Source organism: Lolium perenne, chromosome 2, assembly GCF_019359855.2.
Source record: "Lolium perenne isolate Kyuss_39 chromosome 2, Kyuss_2.0, whole genome shotgun sequence".
NCBI lineage: Eukaryota > Viridiplantae > Streptophyta > Magnoliopsida > Poales > Poaceae > Lolium > Lolium perenne.
In genome coordinates, this window is record NC_067245.2 from 226628359 (window position 1) to 226649670 (window position 21312).

Below are 21312 nucleotides of genomic sequence, written 5' to 3' on the forward strand. Positions count from 1 at the left end.
CGCTGCCTCTTCCGCCTCCTTGACCTCCGCGTTGGAAAGCCATGGCGACCATCTCGGATCCGCCACTCTTCTGGTCATCAGGGGGATTTTTCCGCTTAGTTCCGCTGCTGTTACCATTATCACGGTTCTTCTTCTGCTGATGCAGGGGAATTGCTGTAGCTGCGAGATCTTCGCCAGCGTCGTCATCGGCGGCAGTGTGATCGCTGGAAATGATGATCATGTCATCCAAAGTCAGTTTATTTGCGTTGACCAAGCAGGTAAGCTTGTGCCGCAGCAGTCCTCCCCTCTGCAATCCACCTATGAAGGCGTGCATGGTTGTGCGATTATCAACGTTTCCGCACTCATTCCTGGTTGCCAACCATCGTGTGAGGAAGTTCGTTGATGTTTCTCCCTTTTTCTGTATACATGCCTGTAAGTCGCTTGTCGTGGCAGGTCTCTAGTAGGTACCTCTGAAGTGTTTTTCGAAGGCGGTCTTCAGGTCGAACCAGCAAAAGATGGAGTTCTTCTCGAGATCGCTGAGCCAGATCCAGGCTGGACCTACAAGGTACAACTGAAGCATGCGGCATGCGATATTAGGGGTTCCTCCGGCGAAGGTTACTGCATTATAGTAATCCTCTATCCAGGTATCCGGCCTTCCGTGCCATCATAATTCTTCAGGTTACCAGGTAGCTTGAGGTTCATACTTGGCTTTGGTTCCTCTCGAATCATCCTGCCAAAGCACTTTGGGCCGATGTAGTCAGTTTTGTATTCGTTGAGACGTTCCCGCGCATCGCGCGAGCCGTTGCGGGGGGATTTTGAGCGTGAGCGAGATCTCCGGCCACCGCCTCCGCCTCCACCTTCGCCTCCACCACTAGGTGGTGGTGAGGGAGACCTGCGAGGGGGCCGATGCGAATTTTTGCTTCCGCCTTCTGACTCTCCCCGCCCTTCGCGATGCTGACTCCGGCTTCGATGGCTGCCTTCACCTTGGTGCTGACTGCCTTCGCCGTTCCGGCTTCTGCGAGGCCCCGGGTCACGCTCCTCGTTCCGACTCCTCCTAGGCTCGGGCTCACAATCGGTGTTCCGGCTTCGGCGAGGTTCCGGCGTACGCTCCCTGTTCCCATTCCTTGGAGGAGGCGCATTGTCGCGGATATTGATTCCACCAGGCCCATGGGGTCTGATGTTTCCGGCTGGACTACGACGGCGAGGGAGTGGGGCACGCGGTTATCCATTGGGCGGAGGTGAGGGATTACGGTACTTGTCCTTACCAGTGTACTTCGCAGACTTTCCCTTTTTTTGGATCTGACGGAGGTGTCTTTGATGGCACAGGGATTGGATTTGCGTGTTCTCTGGTTTTTCTTCTGCGTTCCGAGGATCCGGTTCGCGATTCATCATCGCGATGGCGATTGTCGTAGGCATCCTTCTGCGCGGTAGAGATGCAATGATCCAGGTTGGATTCCAATCTGCGCGAAGTGTCTGCTTTGCTCTGCTGCTTCATTGCTGATGCAACGAGCGTACGGACGTAGTCGTTATCAATCTCCTCGTCCTTCTTTTTCAAGATCTCCGCAGCCTTCTTCATATTATCCTTTGGAGTTGCGAACGGCTGTTGCTCGATGGGAGTTGCGAAGGTGATCTTGCGGGGAGCTACAGCTTCTCGCCTGATCCTATCAGCCTCCTACTGAGCCTCAGTGATCTTGTCCTCCCAATGCTTCCGGAGTTGCTTTACTTTTGCCAGTGACTCGTCCACCTGACGTTCTCGCTGGAGAAAATTGTCCACGAAGTTCGCGGCCTCCTTCCTCTTGTCTAGCATTGATGCTGCGGTGGATGCGATTTTTTTGGCTGTGGCCAGCATCTCCTGTCTTTTGGCTTCTAGAGCCTCTGCGTTTGCTGCGTCTTCGGGAGTTATAGGTTTGTTGAGGATGTCTGAGTGTGCGATTGCATCCATGCCTGCCTGCTGAACCAGTTCTTCTGGGGACATGACTTTCTTATGCGGTCGTTCCCGCGATAGCGGAGATCCTGCATTGGATGGATGTGGGTCGGAATGGGTATTTTCATCCTCTGATTCCCGTTGATCCAGCGCCGCCAAGGTTGCGAGAACCTGCTTAGGCTGGGCGGATTCAACCTCAGGCTCATCACCGCCTCCGAACTCCTTCATCTTGCGATCGAACTCTTCAGTATCCATGGAGGAGGTATTCCCAGAGATTGGGCTTAGGTTGCCCAGGATCGATTCTTCACCCGGAGCGCTGCTTTCTCCGATAGCCTCCTGCTGATCCGGAGCAGCGCTGTTTTCCGGTGCCTCAACCTGCATAGGGCCGGCTCCGACTTCTTGAGGGGCGGCTCCTGCGGTATGGGCTAGGAAGTGCACGAAGTGACACCTTTGCTTCTCTAACACCTGGGAGACCCAGGCGGATCTGCATTGGTCTTCCACCTTTGTTTCCTACTCAGGGGCGGATTGGGTGGGTTTTGTTTTTTCCAGATCTAAGGCGGAATCTTCCTTAGGAAGTTCCTGTATCTCAGATCGGATCTTCGCGACCGCATCCTGCTCAGCGACGGTCGCGTCAGCGTTACTTACCAGAGCGTTTCCGTCGGAATCGACGGTTTCGCCGATGAAGATGTGTATGCCACCAACTGGGACGATGGAGAGCTTGACAGGGTTAGTCTTAGCCGGAATCCAGCATTCGTCCGGAGGGACGATTGGAAGGTTTCCGGCGTAGAGGACACGCCCCACAACGATGGTGTCGTCGTAGCTTCCCATGGCGGAACCCTCCCGGTTCCGGCCTCCAGACGCCGCTGGCCCCACGGTGGGCGCCAACTGTCGTTGCCTATTTGATGGTACCTCGGGGGAGGGATCCTCACAAGGGGGAGAAGAAGTAGGGGCTATAGGGCGGAGTGCACACGGGACGGTGGTACGCGATTTACCCAGCTTCAGAACACCTGCACGATGACAGGGCCTACTGCTGCTTGTCTGGAATTTTCTGGGCGCTTTCGCGTTGTTACAATGAGTTGTGGTTGTGCCTCTAGGGCTCTCAGGATCCGGCTTATATAGGCGCACGGATCTAGGGTTTACATGGAGAGTCCTAGCCGGACTACAGGTTGCCTAACTACGGTACAATGTCTTGCTGTGTACGTCAAGGATCCGCCTTCCATCTACGTCGTACTGGATCCGGGTTCCTCATGGGCCTTCACGGATCCAACTTCCTCTGAAGGTCGGTTAGGATCCGGCTTCCCTATCATGGGCTGGACTTCATCCTTCATGATCAACAGCAACTGGGCTGCCCGATGGGCCACATGCCACATCACCGTCTATGGGCCACCCGGGCTTGCCGGATCTAGGCACTGTCGATGGTACACCTATGAAGTATACCCACAACACTTCACCTGGTCCTCTACTTTCTGATGTGGTTAACCTGAAGAGTGCTTACATGTATGCTAGTGAAGGCTGGAAAATCATCAACTACCTTCTTCATATGTGCCTCTTTGATCCCAGGTTAAAGCTGATAAGGGGTGGCCCGATCTTCTCAGTAAGCAACGGTGGTGATGATGATCACGGGATGAACAGAGCGGAGAATCACGGATGATCAAGTGGATGATAACTTGTATGATGCAACGAGATCTCTCGATTGGTCCCTGTCGCCAATGCAACAGCTCTCAACCCTGCAAGATATTCGCAACTCCACACACTTGCGCACGTAGCCACCGACCACAAAGCGGTAAGTTGCAATCTTCTAATTCCCAATGGAACAACAGATCACACAAGACTTTCAGATCCACACCAAATCAAGCAATATGTTGTAGGGAATTCAATAGTTTTGCAGAGCAAACAACTAAGAACTAGGGTTTATCTAAAACGTGGTCTGAAGCAACTTTGGGGGCGTCCTGGGCACTTATATAGGCGTTTGGGACGACCTCAGGTCGAAAAAGTACGAAAATAACCGACCCATAATAGATCTGGTCGAGACAGACTCGGACACGGCCGGTCTGGGGGCCGGTCGACCGGGCCTGGGACCGGGCTGGCCGGTTCAAACCGGGCCAGGGACCGGGTGCTGACCGGGCTCGGGAATTGTCGCACAGTATCCCTCCCGGTTGGCATCAGCTGGTTTTCCGGTTGGCGCCGGGGCGGACCCAGCATGCCGCCCGGTCGGACCGGGCCAGGGACCGGGCGCGCCGGCGTGGCGGCCGGTCTGACTGGGTGTTGGGCCGGCCTGGACTTTGGCTTCTCCTCTCGCGCATGCCTCCCGCTCCTCCCTCACGCGTCCATGGAATATCTTCATGTCCATCTCCACGCCCAGCTTCTTGTCCATCTTCATGTTCAGCTGCTCCTCTCCTCCTCGTGCGATGCTTGTCTCCTCTTCGTACCTGATGATACATAAATAACATGACTTAGGAAGTATAAAGTTCTCATCAATCAAAGTATCGTTTAGGAACAAGTTCACCTGTTGTTTAAGTAGCTTCGCACGAGCCCTTGTAATAGGTCCAATCCTAACTTCATTGGACTTGAGTTTAACAACAACTTCATCTTTATCTTGTAATGACGGAGGTAGTGGTGTAGTAGGGATGTCCTCATCATCTCCCCCCCCCCTTCAAAAGGCGTCGACCTCGACGCTACAAGGTCTTCTCCGTCATATGGTGTCAAATCAGCAACATTGAAAGAATTACTGACACCAAACTCACCAAGTGGAAGATCTATCGAGTATGCATTATCATTGATCTTGGCAAGCACTTTGTAAGGACCAGCACCACGAGGAAGCAACTTGGACTTCCGCAGCTTCGGAAACCTATCCTTGCGAAAATGTACCCAGACCATATCACCAGGCTTGAACAACATCTCCTTGCGCTTCTTGTTCATCCTTGCGGCATTGCTCTTGCCTTTCTTTTCTATCAACTCTTTAGTCTTCACATGTATGTTTCGTATAAAATCTGCCCTCTTGGATGCCTCCATATTGACTCTCTCATGTATGGGTAGAGGCAACAAATCGAGCAGAGTAATGGGTTTAAAATCATACACCACCTCAAAAGGACACAGCTTCGTGGTAGAATGTACCGCCTTGTTGTAAGCAAACTCCACATGCGGCAAACACTCTTCCCACTCCTTCAGGTTCTTTTTGATCATGGATCTCAACAGTTGTGACAAGGTTCGATCCACCACCTCAGTTTGACCATCAGTTTGGGGATGACAAGTAGTACTAAAAAGTAGTTTTGTCCCCAGTTTTCCCCAAAGCGTCTTCCAAAAGTAGCTCATGAACTTCACATCACAATCAGAAACAATAGTCTTCGGGACTCCATGTAATCGTACAATCTCCCTGAAAAACAGGTTAGCAATATGTGATGCATCGTCGCTCTTGTGGCAGGCAATAAAATGTGACATCTTAGAAAATCTGTCCACTACCGCAAATATAGAATCATGGCCTTGCTTAGTACGCGGCAAACCCAACACAAAATCCATACTAATATCCTCCCAAGGTGTAGTAGATGCCGGTAAAGGAGTATACAAACCGTGAGGCTTCAGCTTGGACTTGGACTTGTTGCAAGTAATGCACCTCTTCACATACCTGTCCACATCCCGCCTCATCTTTGGCCAATAAAAGTGATCAGCGAGCATGAGTAGCGTCTTCTCACGCCCAAAGTGACCCATCAAACCTTCAGCATGTGATTCCTACAATAAGAGCAAACGCACAGACGATTCTGGAACACATAGTTTGTTAGCTCTAAACAAGAACCCATCATGTATGTGATATTTTTCCCATGCTTTACCAATAGCACACAAGCGATATGGTTCAGCAAAATCATGATCAGTAGCATACAAATCACATAGTACTTCTAATTCAGGAATTTTAACATCAAGTTGAGTTAATAACATATTCTTCCTAGATAGAGCATCAGCAACAATATTATCTTTTCCCTTCTTATGCTTAATAATGTATGGAAAAGACTCAATGAACTCAACCCACTTAGCAAGACGCTTATGCAAAGTAGATTGGGCTTTCAGATATTTCAAAGCTTCATGATCAGAATGTATGATAAATTCTTTTGGCCACAAGTAATGTTGCCAAACCTCAAGAACTCTAATTAAATCATACAATTCTTTATCATAGATAGGATAGTTCAACTTAGCACCAGAAAGTTTCTCAGAAAAATATGCAATTGGGCGACCCTCTTGCATCAACACACCACCAATTCCAATACCACTAGCATCACATTCAATCTCAAATTGCTTATTGAAATCAGGAAGTGCAAGCAACGGTGCAGAAGTTAACAATCTCTTAAGTTCATCCAAAGCATGATCTTGGGCTGCGCCCCACTCAAATATAACACCCTTTTTAGTCAAATCATTCAAAGGTGCAGCAATAGTACTAAAGTTGGGCACAAATCTTCTATAAAACCCAGCTAAACCATGAAAACTTCTTACTTGACTCACATTCATGGGAGTAGGCCAATTTTGAATAGCTTCAATTTTAGACACATCTACTTCTATTCCATGCTGAGAGACAACATAACCCAGAAATATGACCTTATTTTTGCAAAATGTGCATTTCTCAAGATTACCATAGAGTTTATTATCACGCAACAGTTGCAAAACATGTCGAATATGTATAGTATGATCAGATTCATTACGGCTGTAGATTAATATGTCATCAAAGTACACAACCACAAACTTGCCAATAAAATCACGCAAAACATGGTTCATCAGTCTCATGAAAGTGCTAGGTGCATTAGTCAAACCAAAAGGCATTACTAACCACTCATATAAACCAAATTTTGTTTTAAAGGCTGTTTTCCATTCATCCCCTTCTTTCATCCTAATTTGATGATAGCCACTACGCAAATCAATTTTAGAGAAAACAACAGCACCACTCAATTCATCTAACATATCCTCTAAACGGGGAATAGGATGACGATATCGAATAGTAATGTTGTTTATCACTCTACATTCTACACACATACGCCATGTACCATCTTTCTTAGGAACTAAAATAACAGGAATAACACATGGACTAAGGCTTATGCGGATATAACCTTTATCGAGTAGCGCTTGTACATGCTTCTGTATCTCCTTCGTTTCTTCGGGGTTCGTTCTATATGGTGCCCTATCGGGTAGCGAAGCTCCGGGGATCAAGTCGATCTGATGCTCAATACCTCGCAATGGTGGTAGTCCTGCGGGTACCTCATCCGGAAACACGTCGCCAAATTCCTGCAAAACACTAGAAACACCAAGAGGAAGAGGGGTCATGTCGTTAGAAACCAAAACTGTACCCCTGTACAAGAGCACAAGAGGCATGGCCGTATGATCCTCACTAAATTCTCTCATGTCTTCTTTGGTGGCTAATGAGACTAAGGAATTCACTCTCTCACTTTTCGTTATATCACTCACGACATTACAATTCTCTCGCCTATCTAAAGAAGCATCCTCCAAGTTTACTTCAACTTTCTGACGAGATTCATTGACAATTTGCTGTGGTGATATAGGCTATAAGTTGATTTTCTTGCCCTTTAACTCCAAGTGATATGTATTGGCACGGCCATTGTGTTGCATAGAACGGTCATAGAACCAAGGCCGACCCAATAGTAGGTGACACTCCGTCATAGGAACCACATCAAAATCAATGGAATCCTTATACGGTCCAATCGCAAATTCAACACGCACCATGTGGTTTACCTTCATCTAACCATTGTCGCTCAACCACTGAATATAGTATGGATGCGGGTGCGGTAGATACTTCAACTTCAGCTTGGTACACAACTCCTTGCTTGCTAAATTATGGCAACTCCCACCATCAATAATGACCTTGCAAGCCTTGTCAGGACCAACTAAAGCCTTTGTTTGGAACAAATTGCAGCGCTGAGTAGATGCTCTAGGCAACACATGAAGATCACGCTGCGACACAACAATGGTGCGAGCATCAGACAGATATGCATCTTCACCATCAGTGTCATAGCCATCATCTTCTGGAGCATTAGGATCAACATCATCTCCAGTCTCATACTCATTGTCCTCATTGATAATCATGACTTTACGGTTAGGACAATCCCTCTTGAAGTGACCCTTTCCACCACATGTATGACAAGTCATATCTCGATTGCGCGCAGTAGACATGCTAGAACCACTCGTACTTGCAGCAGATTCGGACTTCTTTGTGTTAGACACATTGGAGACTGGTTTGCTAGGCAGAGTAGAGTAAGGTGCGGAGCGTGTAGATGATGTCGACGTCGTTGATGGGGGCGCCCGAGGCGTGAAGCGCCCAACTCCCGTAGTATGGCCGTTAACCTTAGCTTCGTCAGCCAACTGTGATTCAGCTTCTCTTGCATGATGTAACAATTGATTCATATTGGTGTAACTGTAGTGACGAACAATGCCTTTGATATCATACTTCAATCCGTTGAGAAAATGTTGCATTGTCATCTCGAGAGACTCACGGACACGGCCACGCTGCATAAGCATCTCCATCTCCATGTAGTATTCATCCACAGTCTTCACATCTCGTCTCAATAGGGTCAACTTATCATAAATTGTACGCAAATAATTAATGGGCACAAAGCGAGAATTCATCGCCTCCTTCATAGCACGCCATGTGAGAATAGGTTGCTCACCATCCTCTTGCCGATTATGAACAAGTGCATCCCACCAACGCAATGCATAGCCATCAAATTCGGAAGAAGCAAGCGTGATCTTCCTATCTTCAGTGTAATTCGAATGTAAATTCCATAACTTCTCAATCTTGAGCTCCCAAGTGAGGTATTCTTCAACATCGGCACCTCCTTCAAACTTGGGTATGGAGAACTTAGGCTTACCCAATCCATCTTGTTCCTCAAATCCGCGACCATGGCGTCCAAGTTCAGCCCAACCACGAGGACGGTTACCACGTCCAACACCACGACCAGGTGCTGCATCCTGTGGATCAAGGTCTTCAACCTCTTGTTGCTGTTGGTTTGTAAGATTTTCAACATACATTTGCAAAGTTTCAAGAGCGCATTAGATATCCATCATTTGATCTTTCATTGTAGTGACGGTCTCATTAGTAGCATCCATCTTCTGGGAGATCCCTTGGACCGTTCCCTTAAGCTCATCACCTTGAGTGCGGAATTCACGTCGCATCTCATTACGAAGAGCTTCATACTCCCTCCATGTGATGATATCTGCAGAATTCTATTTTTCCTGGTTAACAATTTTTTGATCACTAGCAGACATGATTAGTAGGTTAGTGCACTAAATCAAAAAATATATGGTGGTACTCTCACAACTCACTCAAAAACTGATAAGAAAAGGAGATCTTACCGTTCCAAAGTAAACTAGTGTTGCTTAGTGCACACATGTAGCGAAGCGAATAACAAGGGTATAAGAACAAATCACACGGCAAAGCAGGATATATGTGGGGCCGTAGGTAGGCTACCTATTTGCACCAATAACAAGCTCTAGTGCTGACCGTAGACAACCGATGATACTCACTATATGGATAAATGTGGCAATGCAACTATATGGATGAAAAGGTTGCAATGCACTCGAGATACGCTAGCAAAGCTCAATGAGACAGGCACAAGATTGCTCAACTACAGGTGCAGTAAATGAAACTTAGGCCTTCACTTGATTCTTCTAGCACTTCACTAGATTTTGTTTTTGTATAACATGCAACTATGTAGCTCTTTTTGCTTCTTTTCTATTTTCTGTTTTTTTTGATATGACACTACTCCTTGATAACACGGTCAACAAAATATGCAAAGCACCAAACCCTAATGAGCAGCCTGTCGAGCGGTAAAACTAGTCTCTTCTAGGGAAGTTCCTAATCACTTTTATCGATAGGCTATGTCTATGGTTGGGAAAAAGCACACTGTACACTATGTGGACTCGGAGTAACAATAACTGAAACTTAGATGATTGCGGAAACTCAAACCCTAACAATACTAGATGGAAGAAAAAGATACGCAAAATCAACTACGAAAAGAAACTAAAACTCAAAATTAGTGCAATCTAAAGCTATGGCAAACCCTAACCCTAATATTTTTGGCTTTTTCTGGATAGGAACACACTCAAAACTCAACTATCGGGTGGATTGTGGATGGCTTACCGAGGAAACCCGAGAATCTGATACCAAGATGATAAGGGGTGGCCCGATCTTCTCAGTAAGCAACGGTGGTGATGATGATCATGGGATGAACACAGCGGAGAATCACGGATGATGAAATGGATGATAACTTGTATGACGCAACGAGATCTCTCGATTGGTCCGTGTCGCCAATGCAACAGCTCTCAACCCTGCAAGATATTCGCATTTTCACACACTTGCGCACGTAGCCGCCGACCACGAAGCGGTAAGTTGCAATCTTCTAATTTCCAATGAAACAGCAGATCACACAAGACTTTCAGATCCACACCAAATCAAGCAATATGGTGTAGGGAATTCAATAGTTTTGCAGAGCAAACAACTAAGAACTAGGGTTTATCTTAGACGTGGTCTAAAGCAACTTTGGGGGCGTCCTGGGCACTTATATAGGCGTCCGGGACGGCCTCAGGTCGAAAAAGTACGAAATAACCGACCCAGAATAGATCTGGTCGAGACAGAATCGGACACGGCCGGTCTGGGGGCCGGTTGACCGGGCCTGGGACCGGGCTGGCCGGTTCAAACCGGGCCAGGGACCGGGTGCTGACCGGGCTCGGGAATTGTCGTGCAGTAACCCTCCCGGTTGGCATCAGCTGGTTTTCCGGTTGGCGCCGGGGCGGACCCGGCATGCCGCCCGGTCGGACCGGGCCAGGGACCGGGCGCGCCGGCGTGGCGGCCGGTCTGACCGGGTGCTGGGCCGGCCTGGACTTTGGCTTCTCCTCTCGCGCATGCCTCCCGCTCCTCCCTCGCGTGTCCATGGAATATCTTCATGTCCAACTCCACGCCCAGTTTCTTGTCCATCTTCACGTTCAGCTGCTCCTCTCCTCCTCGTGCGATGCTTGTCTCCTCTTCATCCCCGATGATACATAAATAATAGGACTTAGGCAGTATAAAGTTCTCATCAATCAAAGTATCGTTTAGGAATAAGTTCACCTTAAGTAGCTTCGCACGAGCCCTTGTAATAGGTCCAATCCTAACTTCATTGGACTTGAGCTTAACTTCATCTTTATCTTGTAATAACGGAGGTAGTGGTGTAGTAGGGATGTCCTCATCAAAAGCTGTTTCGATCCGATTCGTAGTCCGATAGAATCCACATCTGAATCCGTATCGGGTCGTTATCCGCTTCGCTCCGAATCCAGCAAAATAATATGATAAAGGATATGAAGAGAGCATTATTCAATCCGATCCGTTTACATCCTAGTGACATGATTCTCTAGTGACTAATGATGGATGATGAATGCATTCCAAAAGAGGCCCATGAAATGAAAAGAAACAAATAGGCCCAAATAAGGCGGCGCGGCGGTGCGCGCGAAACCCCTATGGCACGGAGTTCCATAAAACCCATTCTGCCCCACCGTCTCTCTGTCGTTCCGTCCGGTACCTTCCATTCCTCTCTCTCTTCCTCCACCTCTCTCCCTCTTCCTCGCTAGAGTATCTCCGTGCCGTGCCCTAGATCGCCGCCGCCGTGCCGTGCCCTAGAGCCGCCGCCGTGCCGTAGCGCAGCTTCGCCGCCTCCGCCTCGCCCTCCGAACCCTCCGCCTCGCCCGCGCGTCGCCACCGCCACCGCCGTCCGCGCTCTACCTCGTCGCGTCCCTGCTGCCTCAACCCCGTCCGCGATTTCGGCCCTCGGTTTCTGAGGTACGAGCATTCCTTCATCCACTGGCTAGATAACCCCCATCCACCTCCAGAATTTTGGGGTACATCATCTAAATCCGCCCCCGTCTCTGGCCGCAGTTCTCCCGCTTCCGCCTCCGCCAAAACCTAGGGTTCGATCGGCGACAGGATGCAGAAGCTGGGGCTCTCCGGGCTCAGGAGCCTCGAGGGGTTCCGATCCCTCGCGGGGCCGACCTCGACGAACGGGAAGCCCGCGAACCCCAAGCCCTCGTCGGATGCTGGGGGCGGCACGTACGGGAGCTTCGCCAACCTTAAGATGACAGCAGGTACCGGTTTTTTTCCCCCCCCCCCCCCCCCCCCCACTCGTCCCTGGTTTGGCTTCAAGGAGGCCGTCTATTTCGTGCGTTGCACCGATTTATCTCAATATATATGTCTACTCGCAGAGAAATTAGTCAAGGAGCAGGCCTCGGTGAAGACCGATCTAGAAATGACGGTATGTTTCTGAACATTGTGCAATTTCCTGTGACTGTTGAGCGATTGACTGAACGGATTCCTACCATTCAGCTGTATGAACTGCGAATTGTTCCTGAAATTTATCCAGAAATCATGGCACCGTGCCACTATTTAGGTTTCTGCATACATTTGGATTTTGTATCCGTCTCGGTGTGGGCAAATAGAAGAAGAGTTGTCTTCTTGTTGATCAATGCCATAATTGCATAGTTTTATGTTATTTAGGGCTGTCTCCATCGTGTCATTCTGCTTGTATAACATATTAACATGTGATCACATATGCAGCATCAACATGGCAGTAGAATGCTAAAACAGAATAGCCAACACACAAATATAAATTCGTATCATTCTGGGCCTGCACTTGTTATAGTTAGTGCAGATCTCATGATTTTACGCGTCTTTCTGCGGTGTTTAGATTCCGTATTGTTTCCCCAGATGCTACATATATGCAGCTGTGCTAAAAATAGGGTCTACTGGTGACATGTATTTGTACCAACGGAGGTACACATGGTTTTTTTCCTCTCTGGAAGTATGCATCCTTTCAAATGCTGAACTATATCTGTGGCAGAGGTCACAGAGCTCCGTATATCTATCACTTGCAAAATATGAGAATGTTGCCCTCTGTAGTTTATGCTAAATACATGGGTTAGGTGAAAGTCCAATTTCCCGCTTGTCATTTATCTTATTTCAGTGGGCTTATTTATGTAAGATCATCGAGATAGCTACTCCGGAGCGCAATTAAACATGGACACGTCCCTTCAGAATCACTACCATGTTAGGACTATTTGCTTTGCGTCTAGTTGTATTGAATTCAGAATGGCAATGTGGCATGATAATTTTCATTACCAGTTCAACACAGTCACCTTTGACGGTTTAGATGTTCCAGTGTTGTGGTCATGTATTGCAAATTGGCTGAAGTGCGTAACAAATTTATCACCATGTAGCAGCATTTTTCTGCAGCAACATTACTTTGGTGTCACAAAGAATATCTTATTACTGATACATATGCTTTATGTGACTTTAGCATACCAAGCTTAAAAAAGCAACAGAGCAGATAAATATGTTAGAAGCAAAACTTCAGCAAGCTGTGAATGAAAACGTGAAGCTTAAGGTGAAGCAGACTGAAGATTCGAAGCTCTGGCAGGGATTAGATTCAAAAGTTTCCTCAACAAAGACCCTGTGCGATCAGTTGACTGAAACTCTGCAGCAGTTAGCAAGTCAGGCAGAAAGAGGTAATGTTTGCGCTGGTGTTTTGTCATGCACACCCGTTGTTCAGATCTAACTGTCAAAACGATGCAATGGCAGCTGAGGAAGATAAGAAGTTTTTTGAGGAGACGCTTGGGAAGAACTCCAAAGCTTTAGATGAATTCAACCGCTCGCTGCATGATACCTCAGCAAAACTGGAATGTGCAGAACAAAATATCATGTCAGGTTGGTCTGTCTCTTCTCATTTCACATGTAGTGCTAATCTTGTAGAATGCCGACTATTATTTAACTCAGTGCCAGGCTCTGCATATGTGCTAGGGTACCTTCATCTGCTATACTGTTGTTTACATCATCAAGACCCTAATGTCTTTTGCAACTCCACGCCTACTTATATGATATGTTTATGATAAAATGATTAGCAGTATGCTACATATATTGCAAAATTGGAATGTTCAGAACAAAATATCATGTCAGGTTGGTCTGTCTCTTCTCATTTCACATGTAGAGCTAATCTTGTAGAATGCCGACTATTATTTAACTCAGTGCCAGGCTCTGCATACGTGCTAGGGTACCTTCATCTGCTGTACTGTTGTTTACATCATCAAGAACCTAATGTCTTTTGCAACTCCACGCCTATTTATATGATATGTTTATAGATAAAATGATTAGCAGTATGCTACATATATTTACATGATCACATTGTCCCATTAACTCAGGTAAACAGGAGATGTTGCGGATTAAACAAGAGAAAGAAGAAATGGATCGGAGTTACAAAGAACAGATCTATGCAAATGATACTACCATAAGGGAAAAAGGTATGCATTACTGCATTAGCGTATCTGTACCAATTGTACAAATAAGAAATAGTATTGACTATCTGCTTAAATTGAATCATGAGTATGTATGGGCAAGTTGTTATAACATTAGAAATTCATGAAGGAGATAAGTCTATCTAATTGCGGAAGCTGTTGGGGAAGTTTGGAAGTTAATATATGCTACTCCCTCGATCCATAGTAAGTGTTGGGGCATTAGTTTAATTTAGTCCAAATTTGAATAAAACTCCGTCACTTATTATGGATCGGAGGGAGTACTTCATTGAACAATTTCCATCTAGTACCTTCAAGAACTCAAGATGCCCTTAGTGCAACAGTAGTAATAACAAGCAGTAAGCCCTGTTTTGCTTTTTAAATGCAGATTCTCTCATCACACAGTTGGAGGTTTCAGTTGAAGAAAATAAAGCCCGCTTGTTGTCTGCTGACTCCCGCCTGCAATGCATGGAGCAAGACTTGAAGCTAAAACAAGATGTCTGCACTTGCCTGAAAGAAAACCTTGCAAGTGCTGAAAAAGAAAAAAATGACTTGGAGCTTAGGAACCAGGGATATATTCTGGAAGTCGAAAGACTGTCCAAGGACAATAAGGATGCTGATGCGTTGCTGAGGAGTTTTGTGGCTAAAGTAGCTGAGCTCGATAGAGAGCATGCATCAATGTCAAATCATGTCTCTAGACTACTTTCTTCATTCGAGAAGTACTATGGAATGGTCCAAGAGGAGAAAATGCTGATAACAATATCTGCCAAGGACAAACTGGAACATCTTCAAAACCAGTTTGTAAATTTGACATCAGAAAACAGTGGTCTCAAACTTGAAATTGGGGAACTGAAGTCCAGAATCATGGAGTTACAGAAAACTCAAGAAATTGTTATGGTTCAACATGTAGAAGAATGCCAAGTGGCTGAAGATAAAATCAGAAGATTGGAGTCTGAAGCAGCAATCTCTGCCTCCAATGTGAATCGCTTAGAACAGTTATCTTCTGAACTACAAGGGAGAGTTCAAAAGTTACTGGAGGATTCTAGCCTTGCTGAAAACCAAAAGGTTCGTGAACTAGCTTGTGAAGAATAAATGAACAATTGCTATTTAACCTGTATGCTTCCTTACTCATGCGATTACAATTTTGCAGGAAGAGTTGATACAGAAGACTTTGAAGCTAGAATCAGATAACCAGGAGCTTCTAGGCAGAGTGCAGTCAGTTTTGGATGAAAAATCAACTGATACAGAATCTCTGCAACACGAGATCACTAAGCGTGACCTTCAGGCTGAAACATTTGAAAAACAGATCAGCGAGCTCCGCAGTTTTCTTGACGAGAAGGAACAGTTGTATATTTCTTCAACAGAAAGAGAAAAGAGTTTGGAGGAACAGAAATTACAGGTTTGTGTTTATAATTCTTGCAAGTATCGTGATGTAGTCATCTGTAGGCAACATATAACCTTCACCTCCTGCCCAGGTCCAAGCATCACTTGCTGCAACAGAATGTCAACTTACCGAGGCCAAAAAACAGTATGACCTCATGCTCGTGGGTAAACAGATAGAGCTATCAAAGCATTTGAAGGAGTTATCACTCAGAAATGATCAGGTATTACATTTCTATTAATTGTATGCCACTTCTCTTTTTCAATCACAAATGACAGTTTATGAATGATTTTGCAGGCAATCAATGATATCCGCAAGAAATATGAATTAGAAAAGGTAGAAATCATTAGTGCTGAAAAAGAGAAGGTAAATACCTTCTTTAAGGAATTTCTATATGCTAGATAGTTGGTATGTTCATATGATTCTTACTCTCTGTTTATCTAACTTTAAAATTTCAGGCAGAAAAGCTCATAAGGGAAATGGAGAACAAATGTAATGAAAAGTTATTAGAGAACAAGCGAGAATCTGAGAGGTGCTTGGCACGTCTTAAGGAGGAACATGGCGCAGTGGTAGGTAGAACTAGTTCGGTTTCTCAATAAATGCTACATTTATTTTGAAACAAATGAAGGTTACAATCTAGTTCTGATGACAATGCAAGTATCCATTTCGACTGAATATGCTAGTTCTGGAGTAGTTAAACAAAGTAAGCTGAACGGTTCAGCTACAGATAGTGTCTACAAATAACTGCATACCAGACTTCGGTGGAAGTTCTTTCATGCACAATGCTCATTGCTGAAGAGGCATTATTACCCTAAAACTACTGAATTTCTTTGGCATGTCTTTTTGTTCTTGCTCCAAATAGACTTGACATGTAAACTGTATAGGAAGTTATACATAAACACCCACTGATAACAATAAGTTCAAAGTATCCTCAATGACGTTAGTGTAACATTTGCATCACCTTTATCTTTTATTTAATTGGCGTAATATGCTAAGAAATCTAATCTGAGAGGTGCTTGACACGTCTTTTATTTAACCAGCGAGAATCTTAGAAAAGCTAAGAAAAAACATGTTGCTGTTAGTCATGGAGTTTTTGAAATAATATTGCTATCAGTAGAATTCTTCATTGCATCACCAGTATAGTCTTGTCCAGAAGGTTGCTTGAGTGGTATAAGCCTGCCAGGACTAAGGAAGCACTGAATACAACACAGTGCAGATGTACAATTAAGTCTACAGTAGAGCTGTTTTTCTTCTGAAATGACAATTAAGGTTGTTTCCTGATATCCAGGTGGCAAGAATTCAACAGGATAATGAGCATAAGGAATCAACTCTTCGAGCTTATCACAAAGAAGAATTACAGCGCATTCGTTCACAGGCTGATAATGAACTGAAGGAGGTCAGTCATAAGTTGAACCAAATGTTTTGAATGTGTCAGTTTTATTTTCTAATGAGTTCTGGTAAAAAAACGTAGAGGCTGTCATCGCTCAGACAAGAGCATCAAGCTCAAATGAACTCAGTGAACGTACAGCATGAGGAAGATTGTCAGAAACTTCAGGATGAACTGGAGCTTCAGAAGTCAAAGGTAGTGACTCTTGATGCTTTTTGTTCTGAAGGCTGTGACTGGAAACTATACCGAGCAGTGTTTGTTTGGTGCAGGAGGAGAAGCAAAGAGCGTTACTACAGTTACAGTGGAAAGTGATGGGTGAAAATCAACAAGTTGATCAAGAAGTGAGTTCTAAGCAGGTACCGTCTCTATTTGCTAATTTGGTAACCATGTATTACTATTTTACTAATCATTTAATCAATGTGTATATGGCTTGTATTCATTTTGTTGTTGTTTGGTCGTAAGGCATGCTAAGTGTTCAACCAAAAAAGAGGTTGCATATGTTTTCGCTTGAAAGTTGTTAATCATAATTTGGCCATGTTGGGAGCACATAGACTGGTGTTCTAAATTCCTATCCTGCCCTTTTCTTGTTAATGTTAATCATTTGCTGGTTTTCCTTTCTAATTCATCTCACAATTAGGCTATAATTCATTATGAAATAAATAACTTATGAATTCTTTGTTTCATGGATAAAGAGGAGAGATCCATATGTCAGAAAAGAAAGTCAGGTTCAATTGGCAGGTCCTGAGACCAAACGGAAGGTAAGATATCTTCTCTTTAATGATGAACTTGATTACCCTGCATTTTAGGAAGAGTGCTCTCTTTAGAAACTCCTGACTTGAATGTTTTTATGTTACGTTTCAGGATTTAAAATTACCTGGAGTTATACAATCACCAATTTCAAACACACTGAGGAAGGTAGAGAAAGGAACTCAGGATGTTCCTAATCACAGAAAGGTGATTTTTTGTCACATATAGATTTTATTTTTTTCATCTGATTTTGGGCATGGACCATGTTTCATTTTGAGCGAGTTAATATGAAAATCTTTGTTTCCATGCTGTATGTTTCTTTGCTATTTCTAACATTCATTTAATTAGGTAACACATCATGAATATGAGGTGGAGACAGCAAATGGAAGAATCACAAAGCGCAGGAAAACAACAAAGAGCACTGTCATGTTTGGGGTACAAGCTTTTCCTGTTTTTCTTTGCATTTGATTGTCTGCCCGTTCCATTCATTTTATCACTTTCTTTACCCATCCAGGAGCCTAACACTCAGAAGTCGTTGCATAATACTGTTGAAAAGAATGTTTCAAGAGCAAGAAAGGTATGATGGTCGTCAATATAAATAACTGTGTAGCTCAACTTCCCAGTATTGATTTATAAAGGTTTAACCAACATTTTTGTGATGAACTTCAGAGTTTATTGTTTGATTATATGGACACTTTTACATCATGTATAATCCTGTTAAGGTTTTCTCGATAAAGTAACCCTACGAAATTTCCCTGTAATATAATATTAGTTTTTTGGATAATTATTATATGTACTGTTTGATTGTTCAAGAATATTTTCTTGCTGTGCTCCTCTTATGAAGAGATGCATTCGATTTCCCATGGCGTACTAAACACCACTTCATGTAGATTGTAGAGTTACTATAGTCAGAACTATATTGAAATGTTGGAAAAATGTTGAATACTCGAGGTGCCGGAGAGTATCTTTTATCAGATAGTCCATACTCATTATTTCCTTGTTATTATTCCATCGTGATATCACCAATGTTGCTCTCTTGGTTTTCCCACTTATCTCGCAATCTTCTTGGAGTAAGCACCAAGTGCACAATTTAAACATGAGCTCATGCTCTTCTTTCTACAGTGATTGATCATGGAATAAAATTCAGTCAGGAACTGTCTAGGGGCATATATGTATCTTGACATTTATGCTTTGGCATTCTGCAGGTTGTTCCAGGATCCCGCCCCCATCCTGCAAATATCGGTGAATTATTTTCTGAGGGCTCCTTGAATCCATATGCTGAAGACCCTTACGCCTTTGACTAGAAGGTATAAAGTTGCAGTTGGTTATTTTTGGAGAATAGCGTTGTAGCAATATCACGCCTTACATTTGCTTTTAAAACGTTTATGTGTCATTTGGACCAATAGTGTCCCAACAGGCTCCGAGTTTCTTTTAACTTGTTCAATAGTCACATCCTTGTATGACACATGGATGTGCTCATTGCTGTCTAAATTCTAATAAAGATATTGCTCTGGTAGTGGTTATATGATCTGACAAGTTCGCTGAGTCCAGAAATGTTGTTTTAACAACCTACTGAGCTCTTGCTCTTGACTTGTTTCCACCATGGCACCATGTTTAGTTTCTGATTTGGGGTTACGATCTTTTGCATGCTGGTTACTGCAACAAATGATCAGCAATGGCCCTTTAGCACAGTAGTTTTTCGGTTAACAAATATTTTCTTGACGCCCTGGACTTGACTATCAGTGATCTTGTTTAGAGGTATATTTTCTGTTTCTATTGATCGGTGACTATATTTCAGTCCAGTAGTCAAGCAGTCTTCATCATCGGTGGTGGTATCCTATGGGCGTTATTTAGAACATATGCATCTTTCAAGTTTTGATAGATCTGTACTTGGTATAATTGGCATTCCGTAGGTACCTTTGTTTTTCAGAAAAAAAAAATGATCAATTAATTAAGAGCTGGTTGTTTTCATAGTTTATTCTTCATGTTCGATGCTATATTTTGTTTCAGCTAAATTAACTCCATCTGAATTTGAACACCTGATCCTTGCAGCTCACATCTGTTGGTGCTGATCTTCAGAAGCATGAAAATGCAATCCTGGATTGCAAAATCCACTGTTGCCACCGGGTTGAGCCAATGGTTTTGCTTCCTGCCCAGGTCAAGACGTCTGATAATCCCAGTGTTCATATGTCTGTCGTTAACTCCGCTGTATCTGGAACATTGATATGATAAAAACTGTGATCTTATGTACTACATAAATCGAGCTCGTTCCAAACTATGGAGTAGAGAAATTATTTTCTACCTTTTTTTTTGGATTGCTCTTCGTTATAAGGCAGAAACAATGGAATTGCTGATGCGGGGTCCTGATCTTAGTCACGGTGGAATGGTCCTGCATCCATAAACCTTACTTGTGTCGATACAGTGGAATGCCACAATGCAGAAGTATGCTACAGTTTTCTTTTTGGTCATGTTATGTTCCCTTGAACAAATCTTGATGCAGTGCATTATTACCCCTAAAAGGTTTATTTATCTTATTTTAGATAATGGAAGAGCAAACTCCACCTGCCTATGCATCAAAAGATGCTTTTATTACGAAGTTTAAGAACCAAATAAAAAACAGATAGTGCCCGTCTGACTGATATTAACGTACTGCTTTACTAATTTTTGGTGGAACTGGTGAAAGCTTTTTTCGTCTTCATCCTGCTGTCCTGCTGAGTCCATGGTCGTCTTTGTCCTGCTGAGTCCATGGTGCTGGTTTAGGTGAAGAAATGACACTGGAAGCAGTTGGTTCAGGAAGGCCAGCTTGGAATGTGGAGGCATTCGCCTAGGCTACATGTGTATGCAAGGCTATTGGATGAATAGTATTGCAGCAGGCAAAAAATGTTCAGGCCCCCTTTAGATTGAATGATTTTAAGAATAATTTAGGAGGAATCCAGTCATAGGGTGGTTTTTCAAGGGAGTAACACTACGCGTACGGATAACTTCTACGGAATTTGCTTACGGATTCAGGTCGCGACATTGCATGTAAAGTGGGAAAGGGGAACGTTGTCCGATTTTCCAGGTAGGTACAAAATTTCAGCCAACCAATTTGGGCCAAAGTTTTTGTAGGCTAAGCAGTCCGTAAGTGTAGTGTTATTGTTTTCAAGGTATCTCTTTGAATCAAAGGAATTATTACACCTCCAAAATTTGAATCGATTCCATTCCTACACATCAATTCCATAGAAATTTCAACATCCACTATAACCTCTTTTTTACACTCATTTGCATAGGATCAAGTCACTTTTCCAGTGTCGCTATGTTTTGCAATCCTCTAAACCGTGTCCGCAACACTACCAAATTCCTCTTTTTTTTTCTCTTCATCTGTTTTGTAATCTGTGACCAAAAGAAGCCTTCAACGGCAACTGCCTTGGTAGCCTTTGGTCCCGTTCAGCTGGTTGTTTCAGTGCTTAGGGGGTGGCTGTTGTGGCTTACGAGTGCCTCCCCCTGGTGGATGTGCTCGGAATCTCTTTTTCTTTGATGGTCTGGTTTAGGGTTTCAATTCGAGTTCTAGGATGAGCATTCGATCGTTTGACGGCGCATTTGAACCTAGCCGAG

General features: G+C 44.3%; 1 protein-coding gene across 1 annotated transcript; it reads left to right on the forward strand.

Annotated features, from left to right (window-relative positions):
* The first annotated feature begins 11436 nt into the window (after positions 1-11436).
* Positions 11437-20186, forward strand: LOC127335077 (synaptonemal complex protein ZEP1). The gene is made up of 20 exons (XM_051361668.1): positions 11437-11705; positions 11802-12007; positions 12125-12174; positions 13216-13423; positions 13497-13622; positions 14114-14212; positions 14592-15268; positions 15354-15602; positions 15679-15807; positions 15882-15950; positions 16043-16153; positions 16873-16980; positions 17056-17166; positions 17241-17327; positions 17664-17729; positions 17833-17925; positions 18067-18153; positions 18233-18295; positions 18924-19025; positions 19771-20186. Exons 2-19 carry the CDS (start codon positions 11851-11853, stop codon positions 19020-19022), a joined length of 2589 nt encoding a protein of 862 aa, XP_051217628.1. The 5' UTR covers positions 11437-11705; positions 11802-11850; the 3' UTR covers positions 19023-19025; positions 19771-20186.
* Positions 20187-21312: the final 1126 nt, after the last annotated feature.